The 17,240-nt window shown below is 35.0% G+C and overlaps 2 protein-coding genes and 1 pseudogene across 2 annotated transcripts; 1 reads left to right on the forward strand and 2 right to left on the reverse strand.

The window, feature by feature from the left end:
- Positions 1 to 2,130: 2,130 nt before the first annotated feature.
- Positions 2,131 to 3,144, forward strand: LOC113719349 (thaumatin-like protein; annotated as a pseudogene).
- A 1,082-nt stretch (positions 3,145 to 4,226) lies between these two features.
- LOC113719347 (CRAL-TRIO domain-containing protein YKL091C) lies at positions 4,227 to 9,142 on the reverse strand. The gene is made up of 6 exons (XM_027244556.2): positions 8,634 to 9,142; positions 8,262 to 8,517; positions 6,878 to 6,914; positions 6,431 to 6,548; positions 5,385 to 5,495; positions 4,227 to 4,584 (listed from the first exon to the last, which is right to left on the reverse strand). The coding sequence occupies exons 1-6, from the start codon at positions 8,703 to 8,705 to the stop codon at positions 4,447 to 4,449; spliced, it is 732 nt and encodes a 243-aa protein (XP_027100357.1). The 5' UTR covers positions 8,706 to 9,142; the 3' UTR covers positions 4,227 to 4,446.
- A 2,313-nt stretch (positions 9,143 to 11,455) lies between these two features.
- Positions 11,456 to 16,391, reverse strand: LOC113718012 (SEC14 cytosolic factor). The gene is made up of 6 exons (XM_027242902.2): positions 16,232 to 16,391; positions 15,876 to 16,131; positions 13,576 to 13,612; positions 12,482 to 12,599; positions 11,867 to 11,977; positions 11,456 to 11,685 (listed from the first exon to the last, which is right to left on the reverse strand). Exons 1-6 carry the CDS (start codon positions 16,301 to 16,303, stop codon positions 11,548 to 11,550), a joined length of 732 nt encoding a protein of 243 aa, XP_027098703.1. The 5' UTR covers positions 16,304 to 16,391; the 3' UTR covers positions 11,456 to 11,547.
- Between the last annotated feature and the right edge of the window lie 849 nt (positions 16,392 to 17,240).

Genomic DNA, 17,240 nt, shown 5'->3' on the forward strand with positions numbered 1-17,240 from the left:
GAACGAAAAAACATAAAAAAAGAAAAGAAAAGAAAGAAAGAGAATGAGTAGGGGGAAGGATAAGTGCCTATTAAAAAAATTTTAGGGGATAAAGTGCAATTAGGGTCAAAGTTTGGGGCACAATCCACTTACTTGTTATGAAATACTGAAACACTATATGAAACATTGTTATAATGTAGACTTTCTGATCATTATTACTTATAATAACAAAAAATAAAAAAAGGAAGCAGTTAAAGAATAAGTTCAAAAAAATAAAAATAATATATAGATAATAATAACAAAGAGAAGAAAATAGTTGGTCACATGAAAATGGGAGAAAATTAGGAAAAACACGAAAAAAAGGAGAAAAAGAAATAAAAGTTAACATTGAAGAGGCACTTTTGTTCTAAAATATAAAGCGGTGGCAAAATATCTACATATTGAGTTCAAGGGTAAAGCGTAACTAGGGACAAAATATCTATATATTGAGTTTAAGCGTATACAAAGTTTACCGAGTTTTAGTTCATTTACACCTTATCATTATTCTGCCTAAATGTGAAATTTGAAATGATCTTTTTTTTTTTTTAATTTTATCGAGATCTCTCACTTATCCTCTCTTCCTCCGAGCCACCCATCTCCTCTCCCGAGAAAAATTTGAAATGATCTGTAATACTCAAATGTTGACAACGACGGCCTCATAACAGATATCGGTAAATATAAGCTAATATTTTTTTTTCATAAAAACGTTATGAAGTATGTCATTCAACCAAACAATCAGAGAGAAAGTACAGCTGAGGAAACGATAGGAGGTGGATATTTCCGCCAATTCTCTGAATCATCAACAAAATTTAGCATGTCTAGCCAACTTATGTGCCACGCTATTACAAGATCCTGGAACTACCCAAAGTGCAAAGAAAGGCACTACTGATGCTTTGCAAACTGGATATCATTTGCCAAGGACCCCGTTTAGAAAGATCTTCATTCTCCTCATTTAGAAGCCTGATCGTATTCGAAGAGCCACTTTCAAAAATGGATCTTCTCCATCCTTCCTTCCACATGGTTCCATCGATTCCTTAGCTGCCATAATCTCAACTACAGCCAACTGTTTTAATTCCGATCATCATTTTTTTTTATTTTGAACATACATTTCGGTGTGGCTAATAAATATCCATATATTGCTAATTCTTTCCACTAATTAGGTGATAAGATAATTGTTTTGAATGATGTTTGTAGGAAAATTGCAATATAACATTTTATTAATAACCACTTTTTGTGATATTTAGAAAGTAGGAATAATGTGGTTAACAAACACTTCATCCAAACAGAAAATTCAAGTCATTTTATTTTCGATAAATTACTTATTACCCCCTTGTAGTTTTGCATAATATCAAATGAGCCCCCTAAGATTTTAAAATAATCACATAACCCCTATAATTTTATGTAAAGTGGAAAACGGACATAATGTATAACAAGTTATGGAGCTTATACCAAATGCACTTTAAAAATGTGTGTGATAAAATTTTAACATCCTTGTAATCCCCTTATGATTTGTATAAATATCCACTTTATCCCTATAATTTTTGCATTTATCCGTGCAATCTCTCTATACTTTTATATGAGGTGGTTAAACCGTCGATTGATTTAACATTTAAGTAAGGGCACTATTGATATGTCAACTAACGATGTTACATAGACTATTTTTCGTCAAATTTTCACTTTACATAAAACCATAAGAGAGTGAAGTGGACATTTTGAAACGTTAGGGGGATCATGTGACAATAGATGAAACTAAGGGGAGTTATATATAATTTACCCTTTTATTTTTTATGTCTTCGGTAGAGGTAATCCACGAATTGAACACTTGAGGAAAAGCATTGGAACGTTGATTGAAAGAAGAGTCAAGTTCAAATGACTAGATAAATAGAACAATGAGGGATGACACTTGACTGAAATTATGTGGAAGGACTATGGACACATCCGCATCTTCTTCAATCATTCCTAGGATACAAAGACAAGACCATCAACATCTCGGAAATTTCTGATGCAAAAATTTGTTCGGAGATCAACTTGTACACGCAAAATCGTAGCAGCCAATCACCCTATATAAACCCCTAGCTGTGGCATCTTGAAACCGCAGCAGCTACTAGTTCAATTGGAAAGTTAGAAACACCATGAAGTTCACCTACACTTTGTCCCTTTTGGTTTTGTGCCTAACTTCATGCTTAACCTTAACCCATGCTGCAAATGTCAACATTATAAACCAATGTAGCTACCCAGTCTGGGCAGCTGCCTCCGCAGGTGGTGGCAGGCGACTCGACAAAGGCCAATCATGGCCCCTAGATGTGGCTCCTGGCACCGCTAACGCTCGCATTTGGGGCCGAACCAGTTGCAAATTTGATGCCAATGGCCAAGGCCAATGTCAAACAGGTGATTGCAGTGGGCGCCTTGAATGCCAAGGCTATGGAAAGCCTCCGAATACAGTAGCTGAATTCGCCCTAAACCAACTTAATAACCAGGACGTCATCGACATTAAACTCGTTGAAGGATTCAACATCCCGTTGGCGATCAGCTCCGCTACTTCTTCTTGCCGTGATATCAGATGTTCAGCACCTATTGTTGATCAATGCCCAACTCAGCTAAGAAGTAAGAACTCGAGGTGGATGCAACAATCCCTGCACTGTTTTTAAAACAAATAAGTACTGTTGAGCCAACGGCCCTCAAAACTGTGGCCCGACAAACTTCTCCAAGTTCTTTAAGGACAAGTGCCCTGATGCTTCCAGCTATCCTGGAGATGCTGCAAGTTTTGTTACTTGCCCAAGTGGTACAAATTATAGGGTTGTTTTCTGCCCTTAAATAAATCCAAGGTTCTTGTGACTGCTTCTATGCCCCAAGAACTTCACTAGAAATCTTAGGCCTTGTTTGTATCGCGGCTTTTCATCGGAAAATTACGTTGTTTTTCGTGATCACATTTCCCTATTACCTTTTTTCCTCACATACATCAAATCGCTACAGTAATTTTTCCATGAAAAATCACGGAAAATGCAATCCAAACACAACCTTAGATTATGAAGAAATAAGTGCACATGTGACCCTTCTTGTGATGGTTCGGTGGATTTGGAATAAATTCGAGCACATATAGCATGGTGCGATTTGTCTTCTTCATCAGCTTTTTGGCTTTTTAAACTACTTATGAACTAGATCACCATTGCAAAACCAATGAAGTTTTACTAAATTATTCTGTAAAAAGGATTTACATAATGCTTGATCTGAACCCTTAATTCTCTAGTTGGAGGTTAGATTGTCAAAATATTTTGTCCCTCGCACTTCAAAAGATTGAGTCATGCTTAGGTTTATCTTAAATAGGGAAATTCCTTTATTTTTATTTTTGAATTTACATAGATCTCTCCAATGAAATGCTAAGATGTTACATAAATCAGATAATTTTTTTAATGTTTGTTAAAGAATCATACTTTATATAAATAAATATTACCACTAAATCAAGAGTAAGAGAAGTTTGTCTTACAAACATTGAAGAAATGGGAGGTTGGTGTACATTCTAAACAAAGATGGGGATTTCTATATTATGGTAAACCATAAAACAATTGAAAATGGTCATCTCATGAAACAACAAAAGATGGTGATATGATTTTTCTTTGGGTAAATTACGCATAACATCGTGTGGAAACATTTCCAAATATCCACATAATCTCCATGTGGTTTCATATAAAGTGAAAATTTGACGAAAAATAGCCTCCATAACATCGTTAATTAAAATGCTAGTATTGCCCTTATTAATGTACTAAATCATGACCATCTTGCGTGAAAGTATAAGGGAAATATGTGGATAAACGCAAAAATTACAGAAGAATAAGGTAAATTTTCATGCAAATCATAAGGGAATTAAGTGAATATTATGATCCCATCACACACATTTTTAGAGCGCGTCTCGTTAATTTCCCTGGTCTTTCCCTGGTCGTTGGTACTTTCCATCCATTTTCCACCTCATATAAAACCACAAATGTGGCTATTTTGAAATCTTAGCAGAGTCATATGGTGATATGAAGAACTGCAGAGGATCATATGTAATTTACGCTTTGCCTTTTTGGGGAAGGGAAAATATAGATGATTGTATTGATGCACAACTCTGTTCCGTAATCACTCAACCTGGAACTAAGCAAATACAGGATTTAAATAACTTATTTAGTCATTAATTAATCTCTAGTTGCATCTCGAATTAAGTTACCAAATTTGGGAACACAATAAAAGACCATAGGAGTGGTTTCATGATTAGTACTATTCGTAATAAAAGATACTACAAATTAAGTCCAGGAGCAGTCAGAATACATCCACTTTGAAAACAATTTATTCCTTTCCTACTGCTTTCCTTTTCCTTTCTCTTTCCTTCAAGTATCATCCATGAATCAGTTGCAGTAATTTGATGTAACACCAAAATCTAGACTGTTTGGTCTAATGGTTCAATGGAGCTAACACCACATCTTGGATGGGTACAAGCTTTGCCCGCCCTCCATACACTTCTGGCAAAGTTTCTTCGCCTATGTCCTGGATAAACTCCCTCCTTTGCGCTTCGTTAGTCACGATCCTAATCTGTGTTCATCATTTAAAATCAGCTAGTAAAGTTCGATTTTAGAAAACAAATGTAGCTAAACACACTTATATGCTACTTTTTGTAACCATCATCGGTGAATTCTCCTGATAACAAGTTTCAATATAAGAGATAGCTATTAAAAGATGTCATATGTTTCTGCAATCAGACAAAAGAGAGAAAAATAAGCCTCAAACAGCTGAGATTAAGAGAGATCCTAGAATCTGTTAACAATGGCAATGCTGATACTATTTGAATTCAGAGAAACGAACGTGGAAATTTCATAAACTGCTCTTGCAGTTGATCACATAAAGAGGCAAACTGTCTGTAATAGATTAAGAAATAATAAGAATGGTAGTTTGACAACTTAGTGGCGCATGATGTGACTGGAAAACTTTTATTTATGTTGAAGATTGAATTAATTAGCTTTATACTCCTGCAGAACAATAATCAACCAGTCCGAAAACAAGAAAAAGGAGGGGGAAAAAAGAAGAGAAAATATTATCTGTGGACTTCAAAACTGAATCATCACTAAAAAGATGGATCTTGTATTAGTATTTCTGCGCATTATTGTCTTGTTTTGACGATTGATAGTTGCGCACATGAGGGTAATCTCTAGCAAGATTTTTAAAGCAAGATTCAAGAAAGTACATATGCTCAAACAGAGAACTTAAATTGCATTTGTTTATTTTTACTAGGTTTGGTGGCTTCATCCTATGTATGGATGCTGGCAGGACTTTAGTTATTATCTGCCTGCTAATTTTAAGATAAATATACAGGAATGTTTGCACATCAAACATACCTTCTCAAGAGTTGCTTTCTCAAGGAAGTATGAAACCATCTTCCATACACTCACGAAGAACCGGGGCATATGTACAATGTAACATCTGGCTAAGCGCTCAGGGTAGTAAGCCTACACATATAAGAGATTTCAATGTAATTTCATAACAAGAAAGAATTGCACAATGCCAAAGTGAATGAGTTGGAGAAGCAAATATGTTACAGTAAATCAGAACAAGAATCTTTCTTGAGGAAATTGAATGTAGACAGATCTGAGGATTGTCCTTTTCCAGGGATTCAAATTACATCTGACCTTAGGTTTAAAGATCTTAGCCAATAACCTAAACGATCCATGGACTGACATGATGCTATTACAGTGAAGCAGAACAATAATCTGTCTTAACAAGCTTGAGTGTAGACAGATCTGATGATTGTCCTTCTCCTTGAATATCAAATTCTATTTGACATTAGGTTTGTAGATCTTAGCCCATGACCTATTCATGGTAGATGATCATTTGGAACCAGGCTTTAACATGTTCTATTCATGATGATAAGACTCACGCAGAGATCAATCATTAGTTTGTAACTGAGTTGAGAATAAGGGGAAGGAGTAGCCTTAAAACCATCTGCCAATAATGAGGTCCTTGAAATACACATAAATAAGGAAAATGAAAAATCCCTTCATCTGAATCTTAAATAAGGTTAATTATTGCTAAAAATTGTTAGAAAGCTAAATGGCAAAAGCCGCTGGAGCAGCAAGAAGAACGTTTATTATCTTATACTAGGCGTTAATGAATGTCTTCCTTTATGCCATCATGATCACTCTGGGTGCCATACCAATTGCATCCTCTTATGAACTGTAAATGCATATCAACTTCTTGATACCTGTTTCATTTGAGGGCACATATTATTTACATACACATATTGATGGGATCCATTACCCATGTCCGCAAAACAGAACAGATGCATACATTCTCTTTAGCTACAGACCAGTCACCATATTTATATGATGCCCCTCCATAAATAATCTAAATGGTTTTCTAATATAAGACAATCAAAGTGGTTTACCTGTAGGAATTGGAAACCAGTGATTAAAGCACGAGCATCTACATTCTTGTATGAGATATCCTTTAAGTCAAGAATACCTACTAGCTTTTCATCACCGATCTCTCTTCCTTTGAAGGAACTGAAATGAAAATTATGAATTCAAATCAGAATACCACAATCCATTATTCCTACAAGACTTTATATTAAAGATAAAATAAAATAACAGATTGCTTTCATTGTTAGTCTTTTGTTTCCAAGGGGAGGGGAGGGGAGGGACAGTGGGGATAAAAAGGATCATCATTACCCACTACTGTACCCAAACTCCCCCAATAAATGGGTAATGGCCTATTTCACAGCAGACCTGTCTCTGTTGATGACAATACCTGATCACTAATAACGCTAATGTGAAAGAGTCCTACCGATACCATTAATAATTTAAGGCTAATAATGAACTAATCTAAGTTATACCTTGCAATGGTTTTGTCAAGTATATGAACAATGAATTCTGCAGCAACAGGCAGAAGTTTGAATTAGTTACAGACTTAACATAGCAACTTATGCGAAACAACTTGAAAGGAGATCTTGATAGAAAGAGAACCATGTTAAAAATCCACAAAAAAAGATAGCACTACTTGCTTTCCAAATATAAAGCCTTTTCATTTTCATATACGAAAAAAATAAAAGGACAATTATCTAGTGTCCCTTCTAGTCATGGTTTCACAAACAAGTCACTCAAATAGCCCTGGCAAGTTATCTTCATGCTTAATGAATTTGACCAATCTTGTTAGTCCATGGTCCCTTTCTGCACTTTCTTCAATTAGAAGACTGTATTTGCAAGCACACTTCAACTTTGGATAACTGAAGTTACACGTAAAAGGAGATTGACCAAATCAAAAGTAAGAAATGACGATCAAGAAAATTCAACCAAAGATTCCCAGTATATCAAATGAAGAAATTAGCAGATTGATCCTCTGAAACGCAATCAAAGCACTCATGATGGACCACTAATATCAGAGGAATTATAATTTTTCAATCAACACCTGATGAAAAATCAAACCAATTGGTTGTACCAATCAATTAATTCCTAGAATTATTAATTAAATTTCAGAAGCTTCCTTCAATCTTCTTCTTTTTTTTTTCATTTTTTAAGTTTATATATTGTCCAAAAGTTGACTAGCAAGTAGCAGCCCACAAGCCCCCCCAACGCTGTCCATTTATGATCTGTCCCTCAACTAAGCTCCCAACAGAATCAACCACAGATTAGTAGGTCATTTCTTCCTCTCAATAGTAAGATCATTGACCTTTAAAGAAATATCTTATTCAAGTTCCTTCTGGCACAGAATACCTTCCTAATAAAATAATAATACATAATCAAAGCTTGATCTTCAGTATCATAAGAAATTTGATTGCGACCATTACAAGATATTCCAAAAGACTCAAGGATATAATTAAAACAGGCAGAAACTTTTAAATTAGGATTGCCAACTAACTTTTAAATTAGTATGGTCAAGTTTTAATATCGACTTGGGCCCTAATTGACAAGTATTAAACTTGAAATTTAAAGCATATTCAATAGATCGTCCTGCTCAACTCCATGAAAGTTCATTGGGAGTTCGGCTGGAATATTGACCAAGGGGTTAATTTGAAAAACTCAAAACACAATTTTAAGCTCGTTAAAATAGTTAATTGTCAAAATTTCATGGAATGCACCATGAACAGGACTAAAACAAGGTATGAAGGCATGTTTATAGCATTCAAGTACGATCCTAGTTGGAAATAATCCACATAAATAGCAGGATGATAGAAAGTCATACACGAAGAACGAAAGTTAAAACAAGAAATGGATAATTACTCTTGAATTGAGGCTGATCCTTGGATGGAAAATGCTTGCTGCCTTTTACAACCATAATTGGGAACCCCTTTTTAGACAAGCCCTGTAAGTAAATTTTCTTAGCTCCAAGTTCATCTTGAATTTCAGAATCAGGTATAAATCCTGACGGGACCAGTGCATCCCTCCATTTCTGCCACTGCACAAACATTTTTGCAGCTTTATCTGTATCCATTGATCTTGCAATCAAGAACCTCATCAGTGTGGGGTCCCCATAATTCTGGAGCCAATAAAGATGCATAAAATCAAACACCTGAACTTCACCATGAATTCCAAAAGCAGAAATCTTGCACAAAAGGGATAGAGCTAAAAAGGGCAACTGAGAAAATTTATTACCTCAGCAAAACCACCAAGCTTTTCAACAGATTTCCTCATCTGGGATAGTGCCAGCTCCTGACTTTTCTCCATTTTCTGGCTTTTTGTGTCCAGCAAGTGGTGCTCTTGCTCTGCTTTTTTTCTGGCTTTTTGTGTCCCACAAGTGGTGAATGAATTGAAAAGAGTGTAGCTCTGATTTTCAAAGCCTACCTAAATAAAGGCAGAGTTCATTAAGAGAGATAGAATGTGAATTGGGAAGTTGACCTTAAGGGCATTAATTGCTGGTAACTGAATAATTCCTTTTCCTACAGAACAAGGGACTGAGGGATCTCAAGGCTTGATATTTGCCGTTAACTGAATAAGTATCCAACAGAACAGATGAGGGATGACAAGTCTGGCTTGATATTTGCTGTTAACTGAATAAGTCATCCAAAAGAACAAGGAAGTGAGGGACGACAAGTCTTGAGCAGTGTCAATTGCACAAGGCGACCGGAAAGTAGGCGAGATAAAATGTAGCGTAGCGATTCAATGTGCTGACTATTCTCAATTGCACGAGGGATGACAAATCTAGAGCAATGTCAATTGCACAAATTCATTTGGATTGCTATTTGTTAAAGTTTTTGTAGCAAAATGTATTGATTTGATATATATGAAATAAAAAGATGAGTAAAAAATATGCATATAAAAATTTTTCGAAATTTTTTTGAAAATAAATGGCTTCCCAAGCAAGGATACATAAATATTACTGTCAATAATATCTTGCCAAATGGCATGAGGCCAACCATCCAAGCCAAATTACGTCACACTGTCAAAGGGTGTGTGCCCCTCTCACATCTACAAATGCTTCTTTATTTGAGTATCAAAATGATTTTACTAAAAACACTTTATTCTCTCTCTCTCTCTCAATGTATATATAAATATATATATATATATATATATATATATATATATATATATTTTAGAATATCAGCTCTCAAGAGTGTTAAAGAGTTCATGCACTAGCAATGCTCACAGTTCATCCGCTAATTATTTTTTGTTTACGAATTAATCTTATATGCATTAATAACGTGTACACTAACAGGCATAATCATCGACAGATATCACTCAATTATTCCTTTACTTTCAAGTGATATTCAACCTACTTTTGATACAATTTTACAATTGATGAGAGATCCTCAATTTGATTTGCATGATATATTTATACACAATTCTTGGGTATCTATACCCTGATGGGGACAGGGATATTAACATGTTCAGGTGTGTGGAGGAAGGAAATTTTGTGTTACATCATATATTCTTCTGATGGCATGTGTCTTCATGGGAGGGAAATGGACAAATAAGAAGTGGGAAGAAGCGATGGCTAATTATTAGCCAATCAGATGACATCATGTCGTAACGTGTAGGAATTCTTTCTTTTGTCGAAGGAGTAAACTATTATATAATTGAAATATATAATTACCATATTAGTCCTCTAATATTTGAGTGGATCAATTTGACTCTCCTTACTTTTGAAAGAATCAACACTTGACCCTCATGTTTTCAACTTTACCCTATGTGGTCTGTCCGATTCCGAGCACTGCAACACTATGGTAGCTAGTTCGCTATATTTGTGATTCTGGAGCAATCAAATTACTGAGGCTTAACCATTTTTGTAAGGATTAATCTTTTTTACACTGACAGTATATACACTATCACCATTGGATGAATGACAATTATGCAAAATTTATATTTGAAATTCAATTTTTGCACACATGCCATGAATCCAACGATAATAGTATATACACTGTCAGTTTAGAAAAGATTTACTCTTTTTTTTTAAAAACCCCTTTCGCTATTTTATTTCTTGTCCAATCTATTGAGAGGACAAAAGTTTGTAGCACTCTACGGCTTATATGACAACACAATTTAAAAATGACCTATCTCGTGATATTTAGGAGTTCTCGTTCTTATATCTATTATTCAATCATATTGTAATCTTAAATCGCTTTTTGTAGGTACATTTATGTACAAATTGTTATCCACGTTATAATACTCACTGAGAAGGTTCACAAGTTACTGAACATGAGGTAAATTAATGACAGGATGCCCTCTGTAAAATTACATACCTTGAGTAAATCATTATTCATATTTTAAAAAAAAAAACAAGATTTAAGTCAATCCTCGTAATGTTCAAAAACTCCTGCTAATCACAATCCTCTACGCCCATTATTGCAATCTGTTTGCTTGGTTAAAAAAGAATATCGAAACCGAAATTTGTCTCTTAAAAATTATTTGCATTCTTTCTTCTTCTTTTTTTTTTTTTGGTGTAAACTTCAATTGGTCACGACTCAAAAACTAGCAAAAGAAAGGATAATAAACAATTATTCTTTTTTTTTAAAATAAAATATTTGCTATAGAAGCAACTATTATGTTTGTCAAAAGGTCACCTCCAAACTCAAAAAGTAGGCCCAATGAAGTTGCAAAAGGTACTAAATTCCAATGGCAAGACTTCACCATCAAGTTCCCCGCAGGCAAGGGAGAAGAGGTACAAGTATAACGGAAGTTGTGGTTCTCATGGTGTTTGTATTTGTAACCAAGCTTTTCAAAGGTTCAAGATGAACGGCTTCCATTCTATTATTCATCTCAATCAACACAATTTTTACATTTATGTGAAACATATTTACAAATACTTTGTATAAATATGATTAACGTGAAATAAGACAATTGTAACTGATAATCGTTCTTGTCCCAAATAATTTTAAAGGCGAAGTCCGGTAATTGTATACCACTAAAGAATTAATAATAACCACAGGATTGGATGTCTTTTGAGTCATAGGGCTCGTTATTTTGAGTCCAGAAAGAGATTCAAATAAGGTAGAAATTATTAATTAATTTGTTTGTTAATATTTCAATAATGTGCCTCATTTCCACAATCAGTTTCACTATGCTCGACTATCTAATGGTTCAATGGAGTCAATACAACATCTTGCATGAGAACAGGCTTTGCTCGTCCACCATACTCTTCTGGCAAGGCTTCTTCCCCGATGTCCCTGATGACCTCCCTCCTTTCCTCTTCATTGGTTACAATTGTTATCTGCAAACGCTCTCAAATCAGCTAAAGATCAAATTGAAAAAAGAAAATCAATTTTAGATAGCAAATATGTGAATCGAGGATTTTTAATTCCTCAGACCTCAACCTTAGTCACTAAACTAAGACCTCCTCGATCCGGAAAAAGTAGCGTCTTCTATCGAACATGTTAAAAACTTAGACGTACCTTTTGAAGAGTAGCCTTCTCAAGGAAGTAAGAAACCATCTTCCAGACACTCACAAAGAACCGGGGCATATTTAAAATGTAAAGCTTGGCTAAGCGTTCAGGGTAGTAAGCCTATACAAGCAAAGAGTGTTAGATGGAATTAAGCCACAAACAAAAATCAAGAAGTTGGAAGGAAGTAAAGAATTCGATAAAAGTAATTCGTTGGCAGCTGCTAGCAGAAGTTATTTGGCAATCAAGATGGAAATGTATGAGCCTAAGGGAGAACAAATTTGCCCTGCGAATAATTTCCCCCTCATGGTCTCTAAGGGAGAAAAGGGCTACCAATAGACAACCTTTTGTGGTATAATATTGCCATCTTAGTAGTATCCTCTCATGACCTCTTTAGATGCATCATGCACAAATTTGAATCAACAGGATCCTTGCTTAGTTAACACACGGTGATTGCAAGCCAACATGTATGGACTGAGGAAACAAATGTGTGCATTTCTCTCTAATAACTTTACAATGGTTATAGTTGTATCTTTTCTTTAACACAAAAATTATCTATAATTGTAAGATTGCCCGGAAACATATGAAATAGTTAGTATTCGTGATTAGAACATGAATGAGACTTACCTGTAGGAATTGGAAACCGGTTATTAGACCGCGGGTATCTACGTTTTTGTATGAAATATCCTTTAGATCAAGAACAACGGCCAACTTCTCATTTCCAATTTCTCTGTCTCTGAAGGAACTGAAAGGAGCAAATGCTAATTGACATCACCGTATAAGATTATCATCTCGACTACTGTTGTAAAACAGCTCTAGATGGAGACTATGCTAATGTCTCCCAAAATGGAACAATTGGTAATGCACAACTAAAGATATAAGCATTAAAACAGTTTACACACACACACAAAACACACAGGAAAGCAAAACTTTCAGTCTACCTCCCAGCATTAGAGAAGGCAAGCCTTGAAAAGATAAAAGTATCAGAATGATTAGAGTTAAAAACAATTTTCGGTGTTAGGTCCCAGCATGCAATCTTGGAATTGAACTTCAGGAAGCTAGTTATTGAATGTTCATGTCAGGAAAAAGAAATTCTCAATCCCAAGTGCTTAAATCCACATCATATCCTAGGTTTTTCATTATGTAGTCGGGGAAAATTTTCCTTCTTTTTTCCTTTGTTTTGTATTTTTCAGCTATTATGCTAGCTGATCCTGCTGCAAAAGGGAAACCTAATCTCCTCAAGTTATTTGACAAAAAGATCTAAAACTGTGAGCAAACCACCTCTCTCCAAGATTCTCAATTTCAAAGCTTTCAAGATTTCGAGTCTCTCTTACTCTCTCACCAGCCCTCTGCACAGTGATATAAACTTCACATTACAGAACAAAATGTGGATTGTGTGATGACTATTTCCAGTCTTTATGTTTTTGTTTCCCATTCATGGTGGATGCTGCAATACAATGCGGCCAAAATTTTCGTATCAAAGATAATATAGCTCCAATTTTCTGTTTTTTGACTTCTAGTAAACTAGCCAGTTCACTAGAACAGAGGATGGCTCTTTAAGAACCTTGTCTAGAAGTATGCAGCATTGCTGTAAAGCAGTTCATTTGTAGTTTTTCTATTTGAAGACTGGTTATGGAATCAAGGATAAGTCGCAGCAAACAAAAAGGTTGGAATCTTGAAATATAGAAGATCCATCTTTTTGTACTCAACAAAAATGGTACCTTGCAATGGTCTTGTCCAGTAGATGAACCACAAATTCTGCATGAATGGGGAAAGGTTTGAATTAGGTAGGAACTCACATTAGACTAATAGTTGCTGCACAAGAAAGGAGAATGGAGTGGGAGAAAGATGCAAAACATAGACATGATTAGGCTACTTCCATTTCTATTTTGCAATGGTTGAAGGGAAATGATCTACTCTACATTTCATTTGGATTTACACAATCATCTTACACGGCACATCTAATCTAACATATCCTACTCCTACTCCTGGGGAGGGGGGAGCCTACTCAATAGGGTTGCCCAACTGAGCCGAAGGAACCTGACAAGGATTGAACCACCATCAAATCAGTCAGGTGCACCACACACTCGTAATAGAGACACATTGATGGGAGGTAAGGTTTGAACCATTGACCTCCCATCCCATAATCTTTTTGAGAAATTTTGTAAGTTTGTATTCTTCCTATGCACCATATTTAATGTAGCATACCTGTAATTTGTACTTGAAAGGTACCTGCCATTTCTGTCACTGGGTTTAGGTGTAAAAGGAGATTTGACCATATTTATTGAAACAAGACAAAGAAAAATCAACGGATTGACTAAATCAAAAAGAAAGAAAGAAAGAAAGAGGTATAATTAGTCAACAGCAGACATAAAAAACCACCAATATTTCAAAACAAGGAGAACTAAAAATGAAACCAGCAGGTTGACCATAATCAAGATTATGAATCAAAGACCACCATTCACTGTTGAACATTAACACTACGACTAATCTAAGATTATGAATCAGCATTTGATAAAAATTTCAACTTGTGAGACTAATTAACAAATGCATCAAATAAATTTGCGACACGAAAGAGTAGAAAGGAGACAAGGATCACATGTGCCAGCACAAAAAAGTATGCTTCTTAAGCCTTATGCGTTGAACTTTTTTGAGGTAACCATCATGTCTAACTACTAAATACAAGCCTGCAAGCTTTCCTAATAAACAAAATCAAACGTATAAAACGCAAAACACCCTCCCAATAAATTATTAGTACATAATCTTCAATGTCGATTTTGCACATAATCCAAGAAATTTTTTAAAAGCCCCAATGAATATTTAAAGAAGCACAAACAAATGAGCAATGAATGCCAACGAACTTGGAAGAATCATCTACTGCTTGAAAAGTATGAAGTCAACTATACGGAAAGATATTGCTGACTATTTTATACCACCAACATAATTGAACTATTTATTTATAACAAGTCACATCATGGCCTAATAACAAAGACAAAATGAGGCATAAGAGCATCACTACAGCAGTCTAACAAGAATATTACTAGAATTAAGAAAAGGAAAATTTCAAAAATCTCCCCTGATGTTTCTCATAATATCACTTGGTACCCCCTTAAGTTTTCAAAATCTCACTTACCTCCATTGGATTGACTTTTTTTTGTAACATGTTAGCCCCTTTGAAATAAATGCAAGAAAGATAAATTTTTTGTTCCAGTATTACCCTTATGTTATCCTACTTTTGAAGCTTACAACAACAATGAAAATATGAAAATATGAGCGGTTATAAATGCAATAACGAGTAATTTTGTAAATATACATCAATTATTACCTAGTACAAGAAATGATGTTTTAACAAAAATAAAAGGATATTTCTAGATATATATTTGGTCATTAGATAATTTTTTGAATAATTTTATTAATTCTGACTTATTTATAAATTTTTTTTTGTATAAGTAGGATTTATATTATAACCACAAGTATGAAGAAATTATTTTAATTTTCAGTACAACCTAAATTTTATCATGTGTTAAAATATACTTTTTACAAAATTTTATTGACTTCCTTATAACTATGCTACAAAATTTTTTAAGGTATTAATTACTTATCAAATCATTCTAAGCGGTTAAGTTTGACTAAATTTAATTTATCCACATCATTTACTGTTCCACCACCTCGATAAAGAGAAATATGAACCAATATTGAATAGTGATTCGGTTGTTTTATTATCTACATTTTTTATTTAAAAATTCACTTTTTATTTTGACTTTTTGGCTAAATAGTTATTAAGAATACAAGGGTAATGTCGTTAATTTGTGACCTTTAACAAGACATTTAGTCTTGTCAAGCTGATCGTGGAAATAAAAATGAGATTTTAAAATCGTCAGGGAGCTATGAGAAACCTCAGGGGTGGTTTCCAAAATTATCCCATTAAGAAATAGTCCACATGAACTAAATAACTAGTACCAAGAATCACAAAACGAAGGACAGAAATCTTAAAGACAAGATGAAAACACTTGAAAATTACTCTTGAATTGATGCTGATCCTTGGCTGGAAAATGCTTGTTGACTTTGATAAGCAGCACTGGGAACCCTTTTCTGGACAAGCCCTGTAAGTACAGCTTCTCAGCTCCAAGTTCATCCTGAACTTCAGAATCCGGAATAAATCCTAATGGGACAAATGTAGTCCTCCATTTCCGCCACTGCACAAGCATCTTTGCAGCTTTATCTGCATCCATTGATCTTGCAATCAAGAACCTCATCAATGTGGGGTCTCCATACTTCTGCAAAGATCAAAACTTTAACCCCCCAGGCCAAAAAGACAGGATCTTGCAGAAAAGGGATAAAGCTAAAATGGGAAACTCAGAAAAATTCAATTATTACCTCAGTGGAAGTACCAAGCTTTTCAATTGATTTCCTCATCTGGGACAGAGCAAGTTCTTGACTTCTCTCCATTTTCAGGCTTTTGGTAGTCAACTGAAAACTGGCCTTTGCTCTGCTCTGCAAACCGCAAATCGGTTCAACTACCTAGCTATTACTAGTATATAGTATATTTAAGAAGCGTTGGAGAGTTGGTTTGGGAGGGGGGGGGGGGGGGGAGGTGCCTATTTTCAGGGCCACGTGGCTACATGAAAGTCTTAAATAAAATGTGACATAATGGAGAGAGGGAATGGAGGGCAGTCGCAGAAGTTGACATTAGCTGGTTTGTTGAATGGACGAGGAATCAATTGAGCAACAGAACAAAGAGGAAGAGACGAACAAAAAAATAAATGTACAGGCTACCTCAGCAAATGTGCACAGATGTGCTACTCAAATGGCGGGACTTTGTGTACAATTCTGATGGCAACACACGCATGCCAAGTTTGATGGTCGTATAAAATTCCTGTACCAAAGAAATTTGAAACTTTTTTATTATTACTTGTTACCGTTTTTATAAATAGAAAAAAATGTGTTGTAATGATGTAATGTGTACGCTCCGAGAGTTGGTTCAGATGATGGTAGGCTGGTAGTTACGAATTGATAATCGAACCCTCTTCTACCTATTGTGTATACTTGTGGGCAAGGTGCACAGTTACAGAGGATTAGTTCAGCGTAAATTGGGATACCTCCTATGTTAAAAAAAAAAAATGTAATGTATATAAAATAAAAAATAATTTAGCATTAATAAACGCTGATTCTGTCTTTTTAGCCACTCATTTCTTAACTTTATTAGTTTTCGCTACTTTTAAAAAAAGCTTGTTTTGGACACTTCAAAGTTTGCCTCAGAATAAAGGTTTGGCTTGCTTAAGGTGGATTGAATATGCTTAAATTTTTATGATAATGATAGAGGTCAAGCGATGTGTTCAATCATAGTAAAGCTGGCAAAGATTAAAAGTTCCATAATCACGTTATC

Source organism: Coffea arabica, chromosome 11e, assembly GCF_036785885.1.
Source record: "Coffea arabica cultivar ET-39 chromosome 11e, Coffea Arabica ET-39 HiFi, whole genome shotgun sequence".
Lineage (NCBI taxonomy): Eukaryota > Viridiplantae > Streptophyta > Magnoliopsida > Gentianales > Rubiaceae > Coffea > Coffea arabica.

Bases quoted from the DNA above. Each gene is read 5' to 3' on its own strand.
- LOC113719347 (XM_027244556.2), bottom strand. From the start codon at position 8,705: ATGGAGAAAAGTCAGGAGCTGGCACTATCCCAGATGAGGAAATCTGTT. The intron at 5,496-6,430 runs GTAAACCACTTT...TTATATGTGTAG, and splicing joins CTGGTTTCCAATTCCTACAG to GCTTACTACCCTGAGCGCTT. The intron at 4,585-5,384 runs GTATGTTTGATG...TGATGAACACAG, and splicing joins AGAAAGCAACTCTTGAGAAG to ATTAGGATCGTGACTAACGA.
- LOC113718012 (XM_027242902.2), bottom strand. From the start codon at position 16,303: ATGGAGAGAAGTCAAGAACTTGCTCTGTCCCAGATGAGGAAATCAATT. The intron at 13,613-15,875 runs GTAATTTTCAAG...CCATTCATGCAG, and splicing joins GGATCAGCATCAATTCAAGA to AATTTGTGGTTCATCTACTG. The intron at 11,978-12,481 runs GTAAGTCTCATT...TTGCTTGTATAG, and splicing joins CCGGTTTCCAATTCCTACAG to GCTTACTACCCTGAACGCTT.